The 18,492-nt window shown below is 42.4% G+C and overlaps 1 protein-coding gene across 1 annotated transcript; it reads left to right on the top strand.

Annotated features, from left to right (window-relative positions):
• The first annotated feature begins 3,176 nt into the window (after positions 1-3,176).
• On the top strand, positions 3,177-10,958 carry LOC112257441 (solute carrier family 25 member 46). Its single transcript, XM_024430992.1, has 8 exons — positions 3,177-3,668; positions 6,828-6,870; positions 8,091-8,148; positions 8,420-8,497; positions 8,642-8,742; positions 9,318-9,374; positions 9,624-9,681; positions 10,071-10,958. The coding sequence occupies exons 1-8, from the start codon at positions 3,419-3,421 to the stop codon at positions 10,644-10,646; spliced, it is 1,221 nt and encodes a 406-aa protein (XP_024286760.1). The 5' UTR covers positions 3,177-3,418; the 3' UTR covers positions 10,647-10,958.
• The last annotated feature ends 7,534 nt before the right edge of the window (positions 10,959-18,492 follow it).

Here is an 18,492-nt window from a genome sequence, read left to right as displayed (position 1 = left end):
GCAGATCCTCTCAAGCTCTGTCAGGTTGGATGGGTAGCATTGCAGCACAGCTATTTTCAGGTCTCTCCAGAGATGTACGATTGGGTTCAAGTCCGGGCTCTGTCTGGGCCACTCAAGGACATTCAGAATTTGTCCTGAAGCGACTACTGCGTTTTCTGTGAACCTTCGTCCCAGTCTGAGGTCCTGAGAGCTCTGGAGCATCCCAACAGCACGATCTTGCCACCATCTTGCTTCGCCGTAAACCTTGTTTAGAGAAAGGATATCTCAGTTTCAAGGTCACAGCTTAGAGAGAAGAAGCCTTGTGAGGTATTGATCTGTCACATGCATGACCCAGTATTGGCCGGTCACATGAATGAAGCAAACGTTAATGATGAATTAATTATGAATGAATAAGCTATATAACTGCAAGTATAACTTGTCTGTATATAAGGGAACTAACAGGACTGCCCCGATAGAGCTCCTGACATACAGTGGGGCAAAAAAGTATTTAGTCAGCCACCAATTGTGCAAGTTCTCCCACTCAAAAAGATGAGAGAGGCCTGTAATTTTTAACATAGGTACACTTCAACTATGACAGACAAAATGAGAAAATAAAATCCAGAAAGTCACATTGTAGGATTTTTAATGAATTTATCTGCAAATTATGGTGGAAAATAAGTATTTGGTCACCTACAAACAAGCAAGATTTCTGGCTCTCACAGACCTGTAACTTCTTCTTTAAGAGGCTCCTCTGTCCTCCACTTGTTACCTGTATTAATGGCACCTGTTTGAACTTGTTATCAGTATAAAAGACACCTGTCCACAACCTCAAACAGTCACACTCCAAACTCCATTATGGCCAAGACCAAAGAGCTGTCAAAGGACACCAGAAACAAAATTGTAGACCTGCACCAGGCTGGGAAGACTGAATCTGCAATAGGTAAGCAGCTTGGTTTGAAGAAATCAACTGTGGGAGCAATTATTAGGAAATGGAAGACATACAAGACCACTGATAATCTCCCTCGATCTGGGGCTCCATGCAAGATCTCACCCCGTGGGGTCAAAATGATCACAAGAACGGTGAGCAAAAATCCCAGAACCACACGGGGGGACCTAGTGAATGACCTGCAGAGAGCTGGGACCAAAGTAACAAAGCCTACCATCAGTAATACACTACGCCGCCAGGGACTCAAATCCTGCAGTGCCAGACGTGTCGCCCTGCTTAAGCCAGTACATGTCCAGGCCCGTCTGAAGTTTTCTAGAGAGCATTTGGATGATCCAGAAGAAGATTGGGAGAATGTCATATGGTCAGATGAAACCAAAATATAACTTTTTGGTAAAAACTCAACTCGTTGTGTTTGGAGAACAAAGAATGCTGAGTTGCACCCAAAGAACACCATACCTACTGTGAAGCATGGGGGTGGAAACATCATGCTTTGGGGCTGTTTTTCTGCAAAGGGACCAGGACGACTGATCCGTGTAAAGGAAATAATGAATGGGGCCATGTATCGTGAGAGGGCATTGAAGATGAAACATGGCTGTGTCTTTCAGCATGACAATGATCCCAAACACACCGCCCGGGCAACGAAGGAGTGGCTTCGTAAGAGGCATTTCAAGGTCCTGGAGTGGCCTAGCCAGTCTCCAGATCTCAACCCCATAGAAAATCTTTGGAGGGAGTTGAAAGTAAATGTTTCCCAGCAACAGCCCCAAAACAGCACTGCTCTAGAGGAGATCTGCATGGAGGAATGGGCCAAAATACCAGCAACAGTATGTGAAAACCTTGTGAAGACTTACAGAAAACGTTTGGCCTCTGTCATTGCCAACAAAGGGTATATAACCAAGTATTGAGATAAACTTTTGTTATTGACCAAATACTTATTTTCCACCATAATTTGCAAATAAATTCATTACAAATCCTACAATGTGATTTTCTGGATTTTTTTCTCATTTTGTCTGTCATAGTTGAAGTGTACCTATGATGAAAATTACAGGCCTCTCTCATCTTTTTAAGTGGGAGAACTTGCACAATTGGTGGCTGACTAAATACTGTTTTGCCCCACTGTATGTTCACTATGGTGCATCAAGTTTTTTGGAACCTCTCTAGCAAGCTGATAATAAACAATTATTAATTTAAGATTGACTTCGAGTGTCCCTGTGTTGTATTTCCACAACAAATATAAAATTATCACGTTGGCAGCTTTCATAATTGTATAGACACCTGTTTCCCTCGCCTCCATTTAACATCTATGGATTGTTCACCCTCATCTCTTGCACACCAGTCTCGTTTGTTTGCTGTTTCCATGGACGCACTGCGGCTAGGTCAAATAAGTACACAAAGAAACAACATGTCCCACAATGCAGTTTGGATGCGGAAGAGAAGGAAACAACTTCCAGTTGATCGGCATTAGGGTCACGGCAGCAGCGTTAGTGTCCTGGGAGCAGCATTAAGACTTTCGGTTTTCTGATTTTGTCTTCAAAATAAAAGTACAACGCTATATGTATGATCCAAAATGAATAAAAAATGCAACTTTCCATAGGGCATAATGCTAAAATAATGTTACAAAATTATAACTACATCGGGGAAATATCTAAACTAAAGATGATTACTACTTTATTTAAGATTATATTATAAGGTGGAGCACATTGAGAAATGGCTGGAGCTTAATTAAATGAATGTAAAGAAAATAATATTCTAGAGACCCTACTGATCTTGCACTGGAATCTATACATGGTGTAATTTCTTGGATGACTGTGGTCTACCCAGTTGCCATTTCTACTCCACCCATTCCATTGGTCCAAATGCAGGGCTCCCAAGTGGCACAGGATTCTAAGGCACTGTAACTCAGTGCACGAGGCATCACTACAGTCCCTGGTTCAATTCCAGACTGAATCACATCTGTCTGTGAATGTGAGTCCCATAGGGAACCACACAACTGGCCTAGCATTGTCCAGGGTAAATACAAATGTGTTCTTAACTGACTTCCAAGTTAAATAAAATGTAAATTTACATTTAATGCAAATGTCACTTAAATATATATAAATAAGATTCATTGTTAATGTTTAGCTAATTATATTTCATATATCATGAATAAATACAGTTTATTGACACGGTTCTACTATTACATGGGGAACTTTTATTTTGACAAACTTCAAAATTCCATGACCAGGATGTACCTTTTTAGTGTTTCTGACGAGCCGCTGATATGATCAGCTGACAGTTCATTCGTGTTGTTATTGTGCTCGCTATCTAGCGTATCTAACGAAGTAATTTAGGGTGGCTAGCTTGGTAGCGGTCGAAATTGGTGTTATACTGTGGTTCATTTTCATTTTCAATGTGTTTCTCGTAGATTTAAAAAGTGGTATAGTTACACATATTCATTTGACTAACGTTAGTCGTGATATCAAAGGAGCTGTCACTCCTATTTAGCTCTCGTGCAGGATGACTTCTCGGCGACCGGACAATTTTGATGGTTTAGGTTACAGAGGTATTGAGGATCCTGCTTACAGTGGGGGCTACAGTGGAAGGTCATTTAATAGTTCTTCTAGTGTGGACCTGCAGAATTGGGTAACAACACCGCCAGATATTCCAGGTAGCCGAAATTTACATTTTGGTGAACGCACGCCCCAATTTGAGGCGGCCCCTGCAGCACCTGGTGCTGAAGATACTCTGCCCACAGCTCCTCCATCCGGTAGGGGACATCATTTCAGCAACGCTGACCATTTTCATTCACAACAATGACTACGACACGAAATCGTCACTGTGTCATGAGTGTTTGAATGTGAAATCACTCAACTTCCAACTAGCTAGGCCTGAGAATAGTAGAGTCAGTGTCAACAATTTGGACTTTACATTACCGACAGTAACTTATGCGACATACTTCAACTTTAGCGTAACGTTACGTGTCTTGGTACCACAAAAATACGTTTAACTTTCTTTGACTTCGCCCTGAAGTCCACGTTTACAATCAGTTACCATTCATATAAATGATTCTTGTGCAGGATAGGGATTCATTAAACATTAAAGTACAAAAACACTGAAGAGAGCACAAACTACTGTAGGCCTAGCCTAGATCTCTGTTTTTAAACTGTTTTATGAGGCACTGTTCTTGATTGCATGTACTATTGCGCTGATAGAATCTAACCAACTCATATCCAAACAAGTCCAGAATTACCTACAAGAAGTAAAAAATTAAATATTGACAGGACTGCCTTTCAAAGCATCAATGATGAAATAACAGAAACAGAAACTTGGCATTTGAGCAGACCTACCACCATTTTTGGGTTCAGACAATACCCTACGGATAGAGGGGGAGTGTAGTGTAGACCTACAGTAGGAGCATTTCTCAAGTACGCGGATGAGTCATACTGTATATTATAAAGTAGCTTTCCTGGTTATTTGCGCTTTTAGGTGCATTTGTGAACATTGATTGATGTCAATCACACTACAGGGTAAATCCACTTGAATTAAATCCCTTTTCGACAACATTCCTTTTTTGATTCAAAACTTTCCATTGATGTTTGCCCGTGGAAGAAGTGGTCAGATAGTGACTTTTTGGAAATTAATGCCAGAACATTAATGAGATAAATGTGCTCAAAATTGACCCATTTTGCATACCATACCATGAGACATCCATGTCTTCTTCAATGGAAAATATAAACAGTTGAGTTTGATGTCATTTAAAAGCTTACAAACAGTTTTGTCAAAAACCTTAAACCATTAACATCAATTATCTAACAATGCGTAAATTAAAAACATTTTCATGTTTGCTTAGACCCTATTTCACATCATGAGGTTTTTCTGTTGTGCCCATCATCGGTTGAGACACAAGATGCTCTTCCAGTGATGAAGACATGGATGGATTACCAACAACGATGAGACAGCCTAAAGGGAGGAGGAAAATAACCTGTCCCTCAACAAAACAAAAGAGCTGATTGTAGACTACAGGAGACAGCAGAGAGAGCACTCCCCCATCCACATCAACATCAACAAGTCTGCAGTGGATTGGGTCAACGTCAACAGTGAAGAGGCAACTCCGGGATGCTGGCCTTCTAGGCAGAGTTCCTCTTTCCAGTGTCCGTGTTCTTTTGCCTATCTTTTTATATATTTTTTTCATCCCTTTTTCATGGTATCCAATTGGTAGTAGTTACAGTCTTGTCTCATCGCTTGAACTCCCGCACAGACTCGGGAGAGGCGAAGATTGAGAGCAATGCGTCCTCCGAAACACAACCCAACCAAGCCGCACTGCTTCTTGACACAATGCCCATCCAACCCAGAAGCCAGCCGCACCAATGTGTCGGAGGAAACACTGTATACCTGGCGACCTGGTCAGCGTGCACTGCGCCCGACCCGCCACAAGAGTCGCTAGTGCGCGATGAGACAAGGATATCCCTGCCGGCCAAACCCTCCCTAACCCGGACAACTCTGGGCCAATTGTGCGCCGCCCCATGGGCCTCCCTGTTGCGACAGAGCCTGGGTACGAACCCAGAATCTTTAGTGGCACAGCTAGCACTGCGATGCAATGCCTTAGACCACTGCGCCACTCGGGAGGCCTCAATCTTTTCTTTTCTTTTTAATGGCCAGTCTGAGATATGGCTTTTTCTTTGCACCTCTGCCTAGAAGGCTAGCATCCCGGAGTCGCCTCTTCACTGTTGACGTTGAGACTGTTGATTTGCAGGTACTATTTAATGAAGCTGCCAGTTGAGGACCTGTGAGGCGTCTGTTTCTCCATCTAGACACTCTAATGTACTTGTCCTCTTGCTCAGTTGTGCACCGGGGCCTCTCACTCCTCTGTCTATTCTGGTTAGTGCCAGTTTGCTGTGTTCTGTGAAGGGAGTAGTACACAGCGTTGTACCAGATCTTCAGTTTCTTGTCAATTTCTCGCATGGAATAGCCTTCATTTCTCAGAAGAAGAATAGACTGATGAGTTTCAGAAGAAAGGTCTTTGTTTCTGGCCATGTTGAGCCTGTAATCGAACCCTTACGAGTTAAAGAAGAAAGGTCTTTGTTTATGGCCATTTTGAGCCTGTAATCGAACCACAAATGCTGATGCTCCAGATACTCAACTAGTCTAAAGAAGGCCAGTTCTATTGCTTCTTTAATCAGAACAACAGTTTTCAGCTGTGCTAATATAATTGCAGAAGGGTTTTCTAATAATCAGTTAGCCTTTTAAAATGATAAGCTTGGATTAGCTAACACAACGTGCCATTGGAACACAGGAGTGATGGTTGCTGATAATGGGCCTATGTAGATATTACATAAATATTACATCTGCCGTTTCCAGCTACAATAGTCATTTACAACATTAACAATGTCTACACTGTATTTATGATCAATTTGATGTTATTTTATTGGACAAAAAATGAGCTTTTCTTTCAAAAAGAAGGACATTTCTAAGTGACCCCAAACTTTTGAACAGTAGTATGTGTATATTTATATCATCCAGTCTCTAACATTGCTCGTTCTGATATTTCCGATAATTTTGTGTGTATTGTTTTTTATTTTATTGCTAATTATTACTGCACTGTTGGAGCTAGAAACCTGCAAATCTGTGTACACGACTAATAACATTTGAGGCGGGTTTGCGTGTCTTGGTGACTTTACACCTCGGACTAATACGTGTTGTTCCCCCAGTGAGGCTGTGACCCTTGCAGTATACTTGATGCTCTGCTTGTTTGTTGACAATAAACACAATTCGAAGAGTCTAATTTCTCAGCTACTTAGCCTATGATGCTCAAAATATTGAGTGACTTGCATGACTATGACTTATTTATGTATAACAATAAATAAGGTTTTCCATTAAATGTTGCTGTTAGATATTCATTCACGTGTATATGTTCTTTCTCTTTCAGAGCAGTTGAACAGATTTGCTGGATTTGGTATCGGGCTTGCAAGGTAATTCAATGTTTCAGTAATTCAGTGGTAGTTTAGTAGTAAAGAGATGACTATGATCCATCTTGACTTCTAAAGGAAAGTAAACATTTACATTAAACAAACCATTTCCATCATTAAACATTATACATACAGTCAAAGTGTTTGGGAAAAGGAAAGCAGTAAGCCAATACAGTGCATTCGGAAAGTATTCAGACCCCTTGTCTGTCTAAACTACTGGTACACAGTAGTGGCACACACAACTACTCGGACACCCATGCATACCCCACAAGACATGCTACAAGAGGTCCCTTCACAGTCCCCAAGTCCAGAACAGAATATGGGAGGCACACAGTACTACATAGAGCAATGACTACATGGAACTGATGCAAGCAGTACAATTATATTTTTAAAAACAGATAAAAATAAAAAACACCTTATGGAAAAGTGAATCAACACAAACATTGGCATAGACACATGCATACACACACACGCATACACACACACACACACACACGATAACATACGCACTATACATACACATGGATTTAGTACTGTAGATATGTGTTAGTGGTGGAGTAGGGGCCTGAGGGCACACAGTGTGTTGTGAAATCTGTGAATGTATTGTAATGGTTTTTAAAATTGTATAAACTGTCTTAATTTTGCTGGACCCCAGGAAGGGTAGATGCTGCTTTGGCAGCAGCTAATGGGGATCCATAATAAATACAAATACAAATGTACAGTGCCTTCAGAAATTATTCATAACCCTCAACTTATTCCACAATTTGATTTGTTACAGCCTGAATTCAAAATGGATGTGAAAACAATCGGATTTAATCCATCTACACACATTATGCCATAATCACAAATTAAAAACATGTTTTTAGAAATGTTTGCTAATTTATTGAAAATCAAATACAGAAATATCACGTTTAAAGAAGAGAACCTGTACAGAATTTGTTAGTATTGTGGAGTAACTACAATGTTGTTGATCTATCCTCAACTTTTTCCTATCACAGCCATTAAACGCTGTGACTGTTATAAAGTCAACATGGTCCTCATAGTGAAATCCCTGAGCGGTTTCCTTCCTCTCTGGCAACTGTTCAAAGGGATATTCAATGTCTGCTGCATCTCAATTTAATCCATTTTAAAATCAGGTCGTAACACAACAAAATGTGGAAAAAGTCAAAGGGTGTGAATACTTTCTGAAGGCACTGTGTTCACACCATGTCTTCTTCTTCCAGTCTCTTTACTGAAAATGTCCTGGCTCACCCTTGCATTGTGTTTCGTCGTCAGTGCCAGGTAAGCCTACGGTCAGCCATGCAGTATATGCCACAATTCACATGTTCAGAGTCTGTATGTGTCCCATCCTTAGGCTTTGGTGTACTCTGTTGACTCAAATCTTTCTACAATACAGTAAATAAATCTTCATGGGTGTATCACAGTTGCCCATTATAATGCTACTTAAGGTTTCACCTCCAGTGAGCTTGAAGTAAGTATTTAATGAACTAAGTTGAAGTAAGTAGTAATAATAAATAAATTATTCCTAATTCTGTTTGTTTGTGGCTTCCAGGTCAATTATCACGCCAGGTGCTACCATCTGTCCCCATTGACTGCTATCAGTGTGATGTATAATGTCACCAAGAGTCAGGTAGTAAATGCTTTTCACAAACCCAAAACCCAACATTCACAAATAGGCCTAACAAATATCACCACAGAAAATGTTCAAAAGATGTTGAAAATGTGGATTTTGGGTTAACATGTCAGTATATTTTTGTGAATTGTCTGCTTGCAGGGTCCTAAGGCCTTATGGAAAGGAATGGGCAGCACCTTTGTGGTACAGGGAGTCACATTGGGAACAGAAGGCATCATAAGTGAATGCACTCCACTACCACGGTATGCGTTTACTGTTGGAGGATATTTGAGACAAGAAAACTAGCCAATGGGAATATTGCTTATATTAGTCATTGCCTTTAGTCCTCGCCTGATCGCCCACCATATCTTTGACAAGACTTCGACAAACAAAAATAAAATGTTTGTATTGCTGTTGATAAAAATCGAGCACAACATCAATAGCAAGTCATCCTTTTAAATGGCGTTAGGTGTCAAACTTCCACTCACAATGTGGCCTCTAGCCACTACCAGAACATGCTGGAGGTAGGTGATTATACTCGAGAGAGGCCATATCTATCAGCTCCCAAGGGTTCCAGTGAGATGATCACAAAGTTCCAGTACCAAAATCGAAGACCACTAACAGCTTTAAATGAATGGGGAAAAAACGTCATGAAACAAACTATAGAGTATACTTCAAAAATAAGTGTTCAAAGAACACAATAACTAGTTTAAACCAACCTTTTTTTATTCTTAAAAATCAGAATTATGTTAAATCACCTTGTTTGAAATAAATGAACACTGTTACTTACCTGGTACCTTGGATAGAGGACTGACTATGCTTGTTTGTTTGTTCTCAGAGAACTCTCCCACAAATGGAACCCCAAGCAAGTTATTGGGCATTTGGTTCTGAAAGGGTAATAACATTTATTTTCTTTCCTAAATAATGAATGGTTTTTATACTGTAACTTACAAGTAACAGTATGGTAAGTGATAATTTATTTGCATAACTATAGAGTGTATATTCATATGTATAAAAAAGTGTGCAGGGTAATAGAGAAGGGACTTTACATTTAGTAGATGCTGTTATCAGATGGTGCTGATATCTTTATTTCATTAGAATGCTTTGATCTTATGACCAGTCATTGTGTATCTCCTTTTTACAGTTTGACCTGTGTAGTTGCCATGCCATTTTACTCAGCAAGCCTCATTGAAACTGTGCAGGTGAGTGTGTCCATACTTCATACTTACTGTATATGGATGATGATCCCTTTGTGGTCTGTTGTATTTTGGCTGTCCTTATTTTGTCTATCTGTATCTTCTATAACTCCCCTTCACTTTCTAACTGACTTTGGGTGAGTTTCCCAACAACATAAAGATAATCTTGAGTGTGAAGATCATCGTCCGTCCATTGTCTAATAAAGATAAATATGACTTCATGTTTTTGCGAAACTCAACCTTTTAACAGTATCAAGGAATCAGTAAATGTATCCATTCCTTCACAGAGCTGGTCTTTTCAATCCAAACACACATGTAGAGATCATTTCAGATCATTCTGTATTAACCATGAAATATGCACCACACCCATAGTGTCCCTTTTTGTGTGTCCCCAGAGTGAGATCATCCGGGACAACCCTGGCATCCTGGACTGTGTGAAGGAGGGTGTGGGCCGGGTCATGGGAATGGGCGTCCCCCACAGCAAGCGCCTGCTGCCCCTATGGGGTCTCATGCTCCCCACCGTGCTCCACGGGGTCCTCCACTATGTGGTGAGCTCCACCGTGCAGAGGCTGGTTCTCTTCCTCTTGCGCCGGAAGAGTCCGGCCAAGCAGCCCGTGGACGGCTCGGAGACGGTCCAGACCATGCTGGATGCTTACTTCCCAGAACTCATGGCTAGTTTTGTGGCCAGTCTGTGTGCCGATGTCCTCCTCTATCCGCTGGAGATGGTGATGCACAGGCTCCACATCCAGGGCACGCGCACCATCATCGACAACACAGACCTGGGCTTTGAGGTCCTGCCCATCAACACGCAGTATGAAGGCATCCGGGACTGTGTAAATGTGATCCGGCGAGAGGAGGGAGCCCTGGGATTCTACAAAGGCTTCGGCTCCATCGTGGTGCAGTACTCGCTACACGCCGCCGTGCTGCAGATCACCAAGGTGATCTATTCCACCTTGCTGCAAAACTCCTAAAGAAAAACAATGCAAAATTTTCCTAAATGTTAGTTTGACTTGGTGGTTGCCCCTTTGAAACCCAGTTTTTTTTTCATGCCAGTCTGGGTTGTGCTCATTCTGGAAAATGTTGTCATTTTCGAAAAAACTAAAATACCAAAAGATGGCTTGATTATTTTTTCTGTCCAGAAGCACATTTCGAGTGTTTTGCCGAGAATGGTGTCCCTAATTGTCAGCACTTCCACTGTGTCACAAAGCACTGAATAATAATATGTACTATGATACATGGAATCAATAAATATCCCCAATGGTCATAGAAGGAAATACACTTAACTTGCATCTGTCAAACTAACTCACCCTGGCGTCATTTATGTGAATTATCAGTCAGTAGTCTTCTCTGCAAATCACACGTTTTTTCTGGTGTATCTCATCTGAAAGGATCTAATTTCTACATTGTATGAATGTGACAATTTGTTGCTTTTGTGTTTGTTAGCACTAGCAGAGGATGGGTTCTGCCAATTTATCCAGAAATGTATGTACAGAAAGTCTTTCAATTATTATTTGCTTTAAGAGTGACGTATGTTTGTAGGTATCAGTAGCGGTGCGTGGGTAAAATCACTGGAGAAGCCAGAAAAAAATCCATATTACAACCTATGTGTTGCTATGTAAGCTGTTAGTTCATATGCCTTGCGACAGTGATATATAGGCCTAAAGGCCGAGACAAGAAGGCACAGTGGCAGAATAAATTCAACCACACCGTATTTTCATCACAACCCGGAGAGCACCATTCACAGTTGAGCTCGCTCAGTTTAGCTCAACGCTGATTGGCTCTTATTTTATACGTTTCTTTTATCAAGGGAGGCCAAATGCTTGTTGGCTTCCCTTGCATTCAATGCTAAGGGCGGCAACAATGTCATACTCTTTTGGACCAGACAGCATCAGATAGATGGCCTACACATACAGAGACAGAGGGGTGCTGTTTCGTTCGCTCGGTTTGCTTTGAGATACTTTTGTATAGTGGATGTGGACACACCTTCAAATGAGTGGATTCGGCTATTTCAGCCACACTCATTACTGACAGGTGTATAAAATTGAGCACACTGCCATGCAATCTCCATAGACAAACATTGGCAGTAGAATGGCCTTACTGAAGAGCTCAGTGACTTCCAACGTGACACCGTCATAGGATGCCACCTTTCCAACAAGTCAGTTCGTCAAATTTCTGCCCTTCTAGAGCTGCCCTGGTCAACTGTAAGTGCTGTTATTGTGAAGTGGAAACGTCTAGGAGAAACAACGGAGCAGCAGCGAAGTGGTAGCCCACACAAGCTCACAGAACGGGACCGCCGAGTGCTGAAGCACATAGCACGTAAAAATGGTCTGTCCTCGGTTGCATCTCTCTCTACCGAGTTCAAAACTGCCTCTGGAAGCACAATAACTGTTGGTCAGGAGCTTCAGGAAATGGGTTTCCATGGCCGAGCAGCCGCACACAAGCGTAAGTTCACCATGTGCAATACCAAGCGTGGGCTGGAGTGGTGTAAAGCTCGCCGCCATTGGACTCTTGAGCAGCGGAAATGCATTCTCTGGAGTGATAATCACGCTTCACCATCTGGCGGTCCAACGGACGAATCTGGGTTTGGCAAATGCCAGCAGAACAGTACCTGCCCCAATGCATATTGCCAACTAAAGTTTGGTGGAGGAGGAATAATGGTCTGGGGCTGTTTTTCATGGTTCAGGCTAGGCCCCTTGGTTCCAGTGAATGGAAATCTTAATGCAACAGGATACACTGACATTCTAGATGATTCTGTGCCTCCAACTTTGTGGCAACAGTTTGGGGAAGGCCTTTTCCTGTTTCAGCATGACAATGCCCGTGCACAAAGCGAGGTCCATACAGAAATGGTTTGTCGAGATCGGTGTGGAAGAACTTGACTGGCCTGCACAGAGCCCTGACCTCAGCCCCATCGAACACCTTTGGGATGAATTGTAACGCTGACTGTGAGCCAGGCCTAATCGCCCAACATCAGTACCCGACCTCACGAATGGTTTTGTGGCTGAATGGAAGCAAGTCCCCGCAGCAATGTTCCAACACCTATGTGTAAAGCATTCCCAGAAGTGGAGGCTGTTATAGCAGCAAAGGGGGGACCAACTCCATATTAATGCCTATGATTTTGGAATGAGATGTTCAACAAGCAGGTGTGCACATACTTTTGGTCATGTGTACATTCAGCCTCTTGCGAATTAAAAATAGCATTATGAAGGGCATTATGAAACACAGACCAAAGAAAAAAGAGACCAAAGAAGAAAATAAATGTTTTTTTCTTGGTCAGTTTTTTTGGGAAGCCTGGCTTACTTTGGCATCCATGAATACATGCCACTGGTAGGTATGTAGTATCAAGTTGTTCACATTTTGGTATCCACAGAGTACATTACATTACAAATGAACAGTACATTATGAACAGTATGTAGTGTGAGAGTAGGAACATGAACAGATTTATGAGAATGGGTGATTGAGTTTAGCGTTTATAGAAGATTGAACTGCCTCTTTTGTAAATGTTTTAGGACCTTACAGAGCTCAGAGTAGGGAAATGTATAAGATAATTTGTTCGTCGCTTGAGAACCTTGCTGAAAATAAATGTTGGACATATTCTTTGCTTTTGTGTATTTGAACAATGAGTTCTCCAATGCAAAGGCTGGCGGCAGCAAGAAGTAGCTGGTTTCCAACTGAACCTCAAATTCAGTGGGAAACCAACCAGCATTCAGATGCCTTCAGAAAGTATTCATACCCCTTCACTTATTCCACATTGCATGTGTTACAGCCTGAATTCAACATTTACTCAATTTTTTTTCTCACCCATCCACACACAATACCCCATAATGACAGACAGAAAACATGTTTTTAGAAATGTTTGCACATTTATTGAAACTTAAATACAGAAATATCTCATTTACATAAGTATTCACAGCCCTGAGTCAATCAATACATGTTAGAATCACCTTTTGGCAGCGATTACAGATGTGAGTCTTCCTGGGTAAGTCTCTAAGAGCTTTGCACACCTGGATTGCACAATATTTGCACATTATTATATGAAAAATTCTTTAAGCTCTGTCAAGTTGGTTGTTGATCATTGCTACTGTAGACAACCATTTTCAAGTTTTGCCATAGATTTTCAAGCCGAATTAAGTCCAATCTAAATAGGCCACTTGGGTATATTTGGCCTTGTGTTTTAGGTTATTGACCTGCTGAAAGATTAATTTGTGTGTTGGAAAGCAGACTGAACTAGGTTTTCCTCTAGGATTTTGCCTGTGCTTAGCTCTATTCCATTTATTTTTAGCCTAAAATACTCCATAGTCTTTGCCGATGACAAGCATACTCATAACATGATGCAACCACCACCACCCTTGAAAATATGAAGAATTGATACTCAGTGATGTGTTGTGTTGGATTTCCCCAAACATAACTTTTTGTATTCAGGACATAAAGATAATTTCTTTGCCACATTTTTGCAGTTTTACTTTAGTGCCTTATTGCAAACAGGATGCATGTTTTGGAATATTTTTTATTCTGTACAGGCTTGCTTCTTTTCAGTCTGTCATTTAGGTTAGTATTGTTGAGTAACTACAACATTGTTGATCCATCCTCAGTTTTCTCCTATCACAGCCATTAAACCCTGTAACTGTTTTAGTCAACATTGGCCTCATGGTGAAATTCCTGAGCGGTTTCCTTCCTCTCAGGCAACTGAGTTAGTAAAAGAAGCCTGCATCTTTGTAGTGACTGGTGTTTTGATACACCATCCAAAGTGTAATTAATAACTTCACCATGCTCAAAGGGATATTCAATGTCTGCTTTTTTATAAAAAATATTTTATTTACCAGTAGCTGCCCTTCTTTGTGAGGCATTGGAAAACCTCCCTGGTCTTTGTGGCTTCTGTCTGGCCTCTACCATAATGGCCTGATTGGTGGAATGCTGCAGGGATGGTTGAAGAGCATGCATTTAGTTTTACTAGCGTTTAAGAGCAGTTGGAGGCCACGGAAGGAGTGGCGTTGAAGCTCGATTTGGAGGTTTTTTAACAGTGCCCAAAGAAAGGCCAGATGTATACAGAATGCATAGAGGTGGATCAAAGAATCACCCGCAGCAAGAGCGACAGCATTGATGTATACAGAGAAGAGAGTCGGACCGAGAATTGAACCCTGTGGCAGACCCATAGAGAATGCCAGGGGTCCGGACATCAGGCCCTCCGATTTGACACACTGAACTCTATCTGAGAGGTAGTTAGTGAACCAGGCGAGGCAGTCATTAGAAAAACCAAAGCAGTTGAGTCTGCCGATAAGAATACGATGATTGACAGAGTCGAAAGCCTTGGCCAGGTCGATGAAGACAGCTGCACAGTACTGTCTTTTATCAATGGCAGTTATGATATCGTTTATGATCTTGAGCATGGCTGAGGTGCACCCGTGACCAGCTCAGAAACCAGATTGCATAGCGGAGAAGGTACGGTGGGATTCTAAATGATCGGTGATCTGTTTGTTCTCTTGGCTTTCGAAGACTTTAGAAAGGCAGGGCAGGATTGATAGAGGTCTGTAACAGCTTGAGTCTAGAGTGTCTCCTGTAGTGGTTAATTTCTTTACTATCAAATGAGGAGAGTGTCCTTTGACAGCTCTTTGGTCTTGGCCATAGTGGAGTTTGGAGTGTGACTGTTTGAGGTTGTGGACAAGTGTCTTTTATACTGATAACAAGTTCAAACAAGTGTGATTAATAGAGGTAACGAGTAGAGGACAGAGGAGCCTCTTAAAGAAGAAGTTACAGGTCTGTGAGAGCCAGAAATCGTGCTTGTGACCAAATACTTATTTTCCACCACAATTTGCAAATAAATTCATAAAAAATCCTACAATGTGATTTTCTGGATTTTTTTTCCTCATTTTGTCTGTCATAGTTGAAGTGTACCTATGATGAAAATTACAGGCCTCTCTCATCTTTTTAAGTCGGAGAACTTGCACAATTGGTGGCTGACTAAATACTTTTTTGCCCCACTGTATATACACTGCTCAAAAAATAAAGGGAACACTAAAATAACACATCCTAGATCTGAATGAAGGAAATATTTTTATTAAATAGTTGAATGTGCTGACAACAAAATCACACAAAAATTATCAATGGAAATCAAATGTATCAACCCATGGAGGTCTGGATTTGGAGTCACACTCAAAATTAAAGTTGAAAACCACACTACAGGCTGATCCAACGTTGATGTAATGTCCTTAAAACAAGTCAAAATGAGGCTCAGTAGTGTGTGTGGCCTCCACGTGCCTGTATGACCTCCCTACAACGCCTGGGCATGCTCCTGATGAGGTGGCGGATGGTCTCCTGAGGGATCTCCTCCCAGACCTGGACTAAAGCATCTGCCAACTCCTGGACAGTCTACAGTCTATGGTGCAACGTGACGTTGGTGGAGGGAGCGAGACATGATGTCCCAGATGTGCTCAATTGGATTCAGGTCTGGGGAACGGGCGGGCCAGTCCATAGCATCAATGCCTTCCTCTTGCAGGAACTGCTGACACTCCAGCCACATGAGGTCTAGCATTGTCTTGCCTTAGGAGGAACCCAGGGCCAACCCGCACCAGCATACGGTCTCACAAGGGGTCTGAGGATCTCATCTGGGGCGGCAGTGGGCGCCAGTGGTGAATTTGCCAATCTTGGTGTTCTCTGGCAAATGCCAAACGTCCTGCATGGTGTTGGGCTGTAAGCACAACCCCCATCTGTGGACGTCGGGCCCTCATACCACCCTCATGGAGTCTGTTTCCGACCGTTTGAGCAAACACATGCACATTTGTGGCCTGCTCGAGGTCATTTTGCAGGGCTCTGGCAGTGCTCCTCCTTGCACAAAGGCGGAGGTAGCGGTCCTGCTGCTGGGTTGTTGCCCTCCTACGGCCTCCTCCACGTCTCCTGATGTACTGGCCTGTGTTCTGGTAGCGCCTCCATGCTCTGGACACTACGCTGACAGACACAGCAAACCTTCTTGCCACAGCTCGCATTGATGTTCCATCCTGGATGAGCTGTACTACCTGAGCCACTTGTGTGGGTTGTAGACTCCGTCTCATGCTACCACTAGAGTGAAAGCACCGCCAGCATTCAAAAGTGACCAAAACATCAGCCAGGAAGCATAGGAACTGAGACGTGGTCTGTGGTCACCACCTGCAGAACCACTCCATTATTGGGGGTGTCTTGCTAATTGCCTATAATTTCCACCTGTTGTCTATTCCATTTGCACAGCAGCATGTGAAATTTATTGTCAATCAGTGTTGCTTCCTAAGTGGACAGTTTGATTTCACAGAAGTGTGATTGACTTGGAGTTACATTGTGTTGTTTAAGTGTTCCCTTCATTTTTTGAGCAGTGTATTTACATCTTTTCTTTGCATATCTTTTTTTTCTTTTTCTAAACATCTCAACTTCAAAACACTCTCCTGCAACCCGCCTCACCAATTAAAAAAAAATATATATGTTATATATAAATCTGAAATCCACAATAGAAGTTAGCCAGAAGTTAGCCAGAAGTTAGTCAGAAGTTAGCCAGAAGCTAGCCAGAAGTTAGCCAGAAGCTAGCCAGAAGCTAGCCAGAAGCTAGCCAGTTTACTGGCTAACGTTAGTATTCAGCTAACCACGGTTGGTGGTCACCAGCTGTCCTTTAGCTCGAAAAGCTAGCGCCAGTTTTGTACAACGCGACTCAGACCAGAGCATATCGGACCTATTTTCTCTCCATATCCCCGGATTTCTACCGCAAGCTCTGGACAATTACACCAAGATCTTGCAGCTAGCTAGCTGCTATCCGAGTGACTATTGGCTTACGTCGGTTCCGGCGCAAACATCAATTATTCCGGAGCTAGCCAGCTGTAGAGTTCCATCAGCCACTCCTGGGTTACAATCACCTATCCAGACCCGTTTTACTGCCGACGTGGAGCCCCACCGGGCCTTAACAGCTGGACTACCAACATTTTCTGCCCGAGGGAGTTATCCAACTGGCCCCTCCGTCGCGACGTTACCTGAACGCCCATCTGCAGCCCGCTAATCGTTAGCTGTCTTATCGGCTGCTATCTGAATAGGTCTATCGGACAATTTTCTTGGGTCACTATAACTATATCTATTTTGCCAATTGAATTGGTCCCCTCTACCACACGGAACCCCACTAATCTACCGACGGAAACGCACGAGGTGGCTAAAAACAGACCTCCATCCTCTGCCAGCTTTATACCGATGGCTAGCTGTCTGAATCGCCGTGACCCCAACCAACCTCACTACTCACTGGACCCTTATGATCACTCGTCTAAGCATGCCTCTCCTTAATGTCAATATGCCTTGTCCATTGCTGTTCTGGTTAGTGTTTATATGCTTATTTCACTGTAGAGCCTCTAGTCCTGCTCAATATACCTTATCCAACCTTTCAGTTCCACCACTCACACATGCGATGACATCACCTGGTTTCAATGATGTTTCTAGAGACAATATCTCTCTCATCATCACTCAATGCCTAGGTTTACCTCCACTGTATTCACATCCTACCATACACCTTTGTCTGTACATTATACCTTGAAGCTATTTTATCGCCCCCAGAAACCTCATTTTACTCTCTGTTCCAGACGTTCTAGACGACCAATCCTCATAGCTTTTAGCCGTACCCTTATCCTATTCCTCCCCTGTTCCTCTGGTGATGTAGAGGTGAATCCAGGCCCTGCAGTGCCTAGCTCCACTCCTATTCCCCAGGCGCTCTCTTTTGATGACTTCTGTAACCGTAATAGCCTTGGTTTCTTGCATGTTAACATTAGAAGCCTCCTCCCTAAGTTTGTTTTATTCACTGCTTTAGCACACTCTGCCAACCCG

This window comes from Oncorhynchus tshawytscha, linkage group LG09 (genome assembly GCF_018296145.1).
Source record: "Oncorhynchus tshawytscha isolate Ot180627B linkage group LG09, Otsh_v2.0, whole genome shotgun sequence".
Lineage (NCBI taxonomy): Eukaryota > Metazoa > Chordata > Actinopteri > Salmoniformes > Salmonidae > Oncorhynchus > Oncorhynchus tshawytscha.
The sequence above is the reverse complement of the archived record's forward strand: the minus strand, read 5'-3'. Positions and strand labels throughout refer to the sequence as shown.

What these genes read in the sequence shown, in the direction of transcription:
- LOC112257441 (XM_024430992.1), top strand. Translation starts at nt 3,419, where the DNA reads ATGACTTCTCGGCGACCGGACAATTTTGATGGTTTAGGTTACAGAGGT. An exon ending in ATAATGTCACCAAGAGTCAG is followed by an intron (nt 8,498 to 8,641) that starts GTAGTAAATGCT and finishes GTCTGCTTGCAG; the next exon opens with GGTCCTAAGGCCTTATGGAA. An exon ending in GCCTCATTGAAACTGTGCAG is followed by an intron (nt 9,682 to 10,070) that starts GTGAGTGTGTCC and finishes GTGTGTCCCCAG; the next exon opens with AGTGAGATCATCCGGGACAA.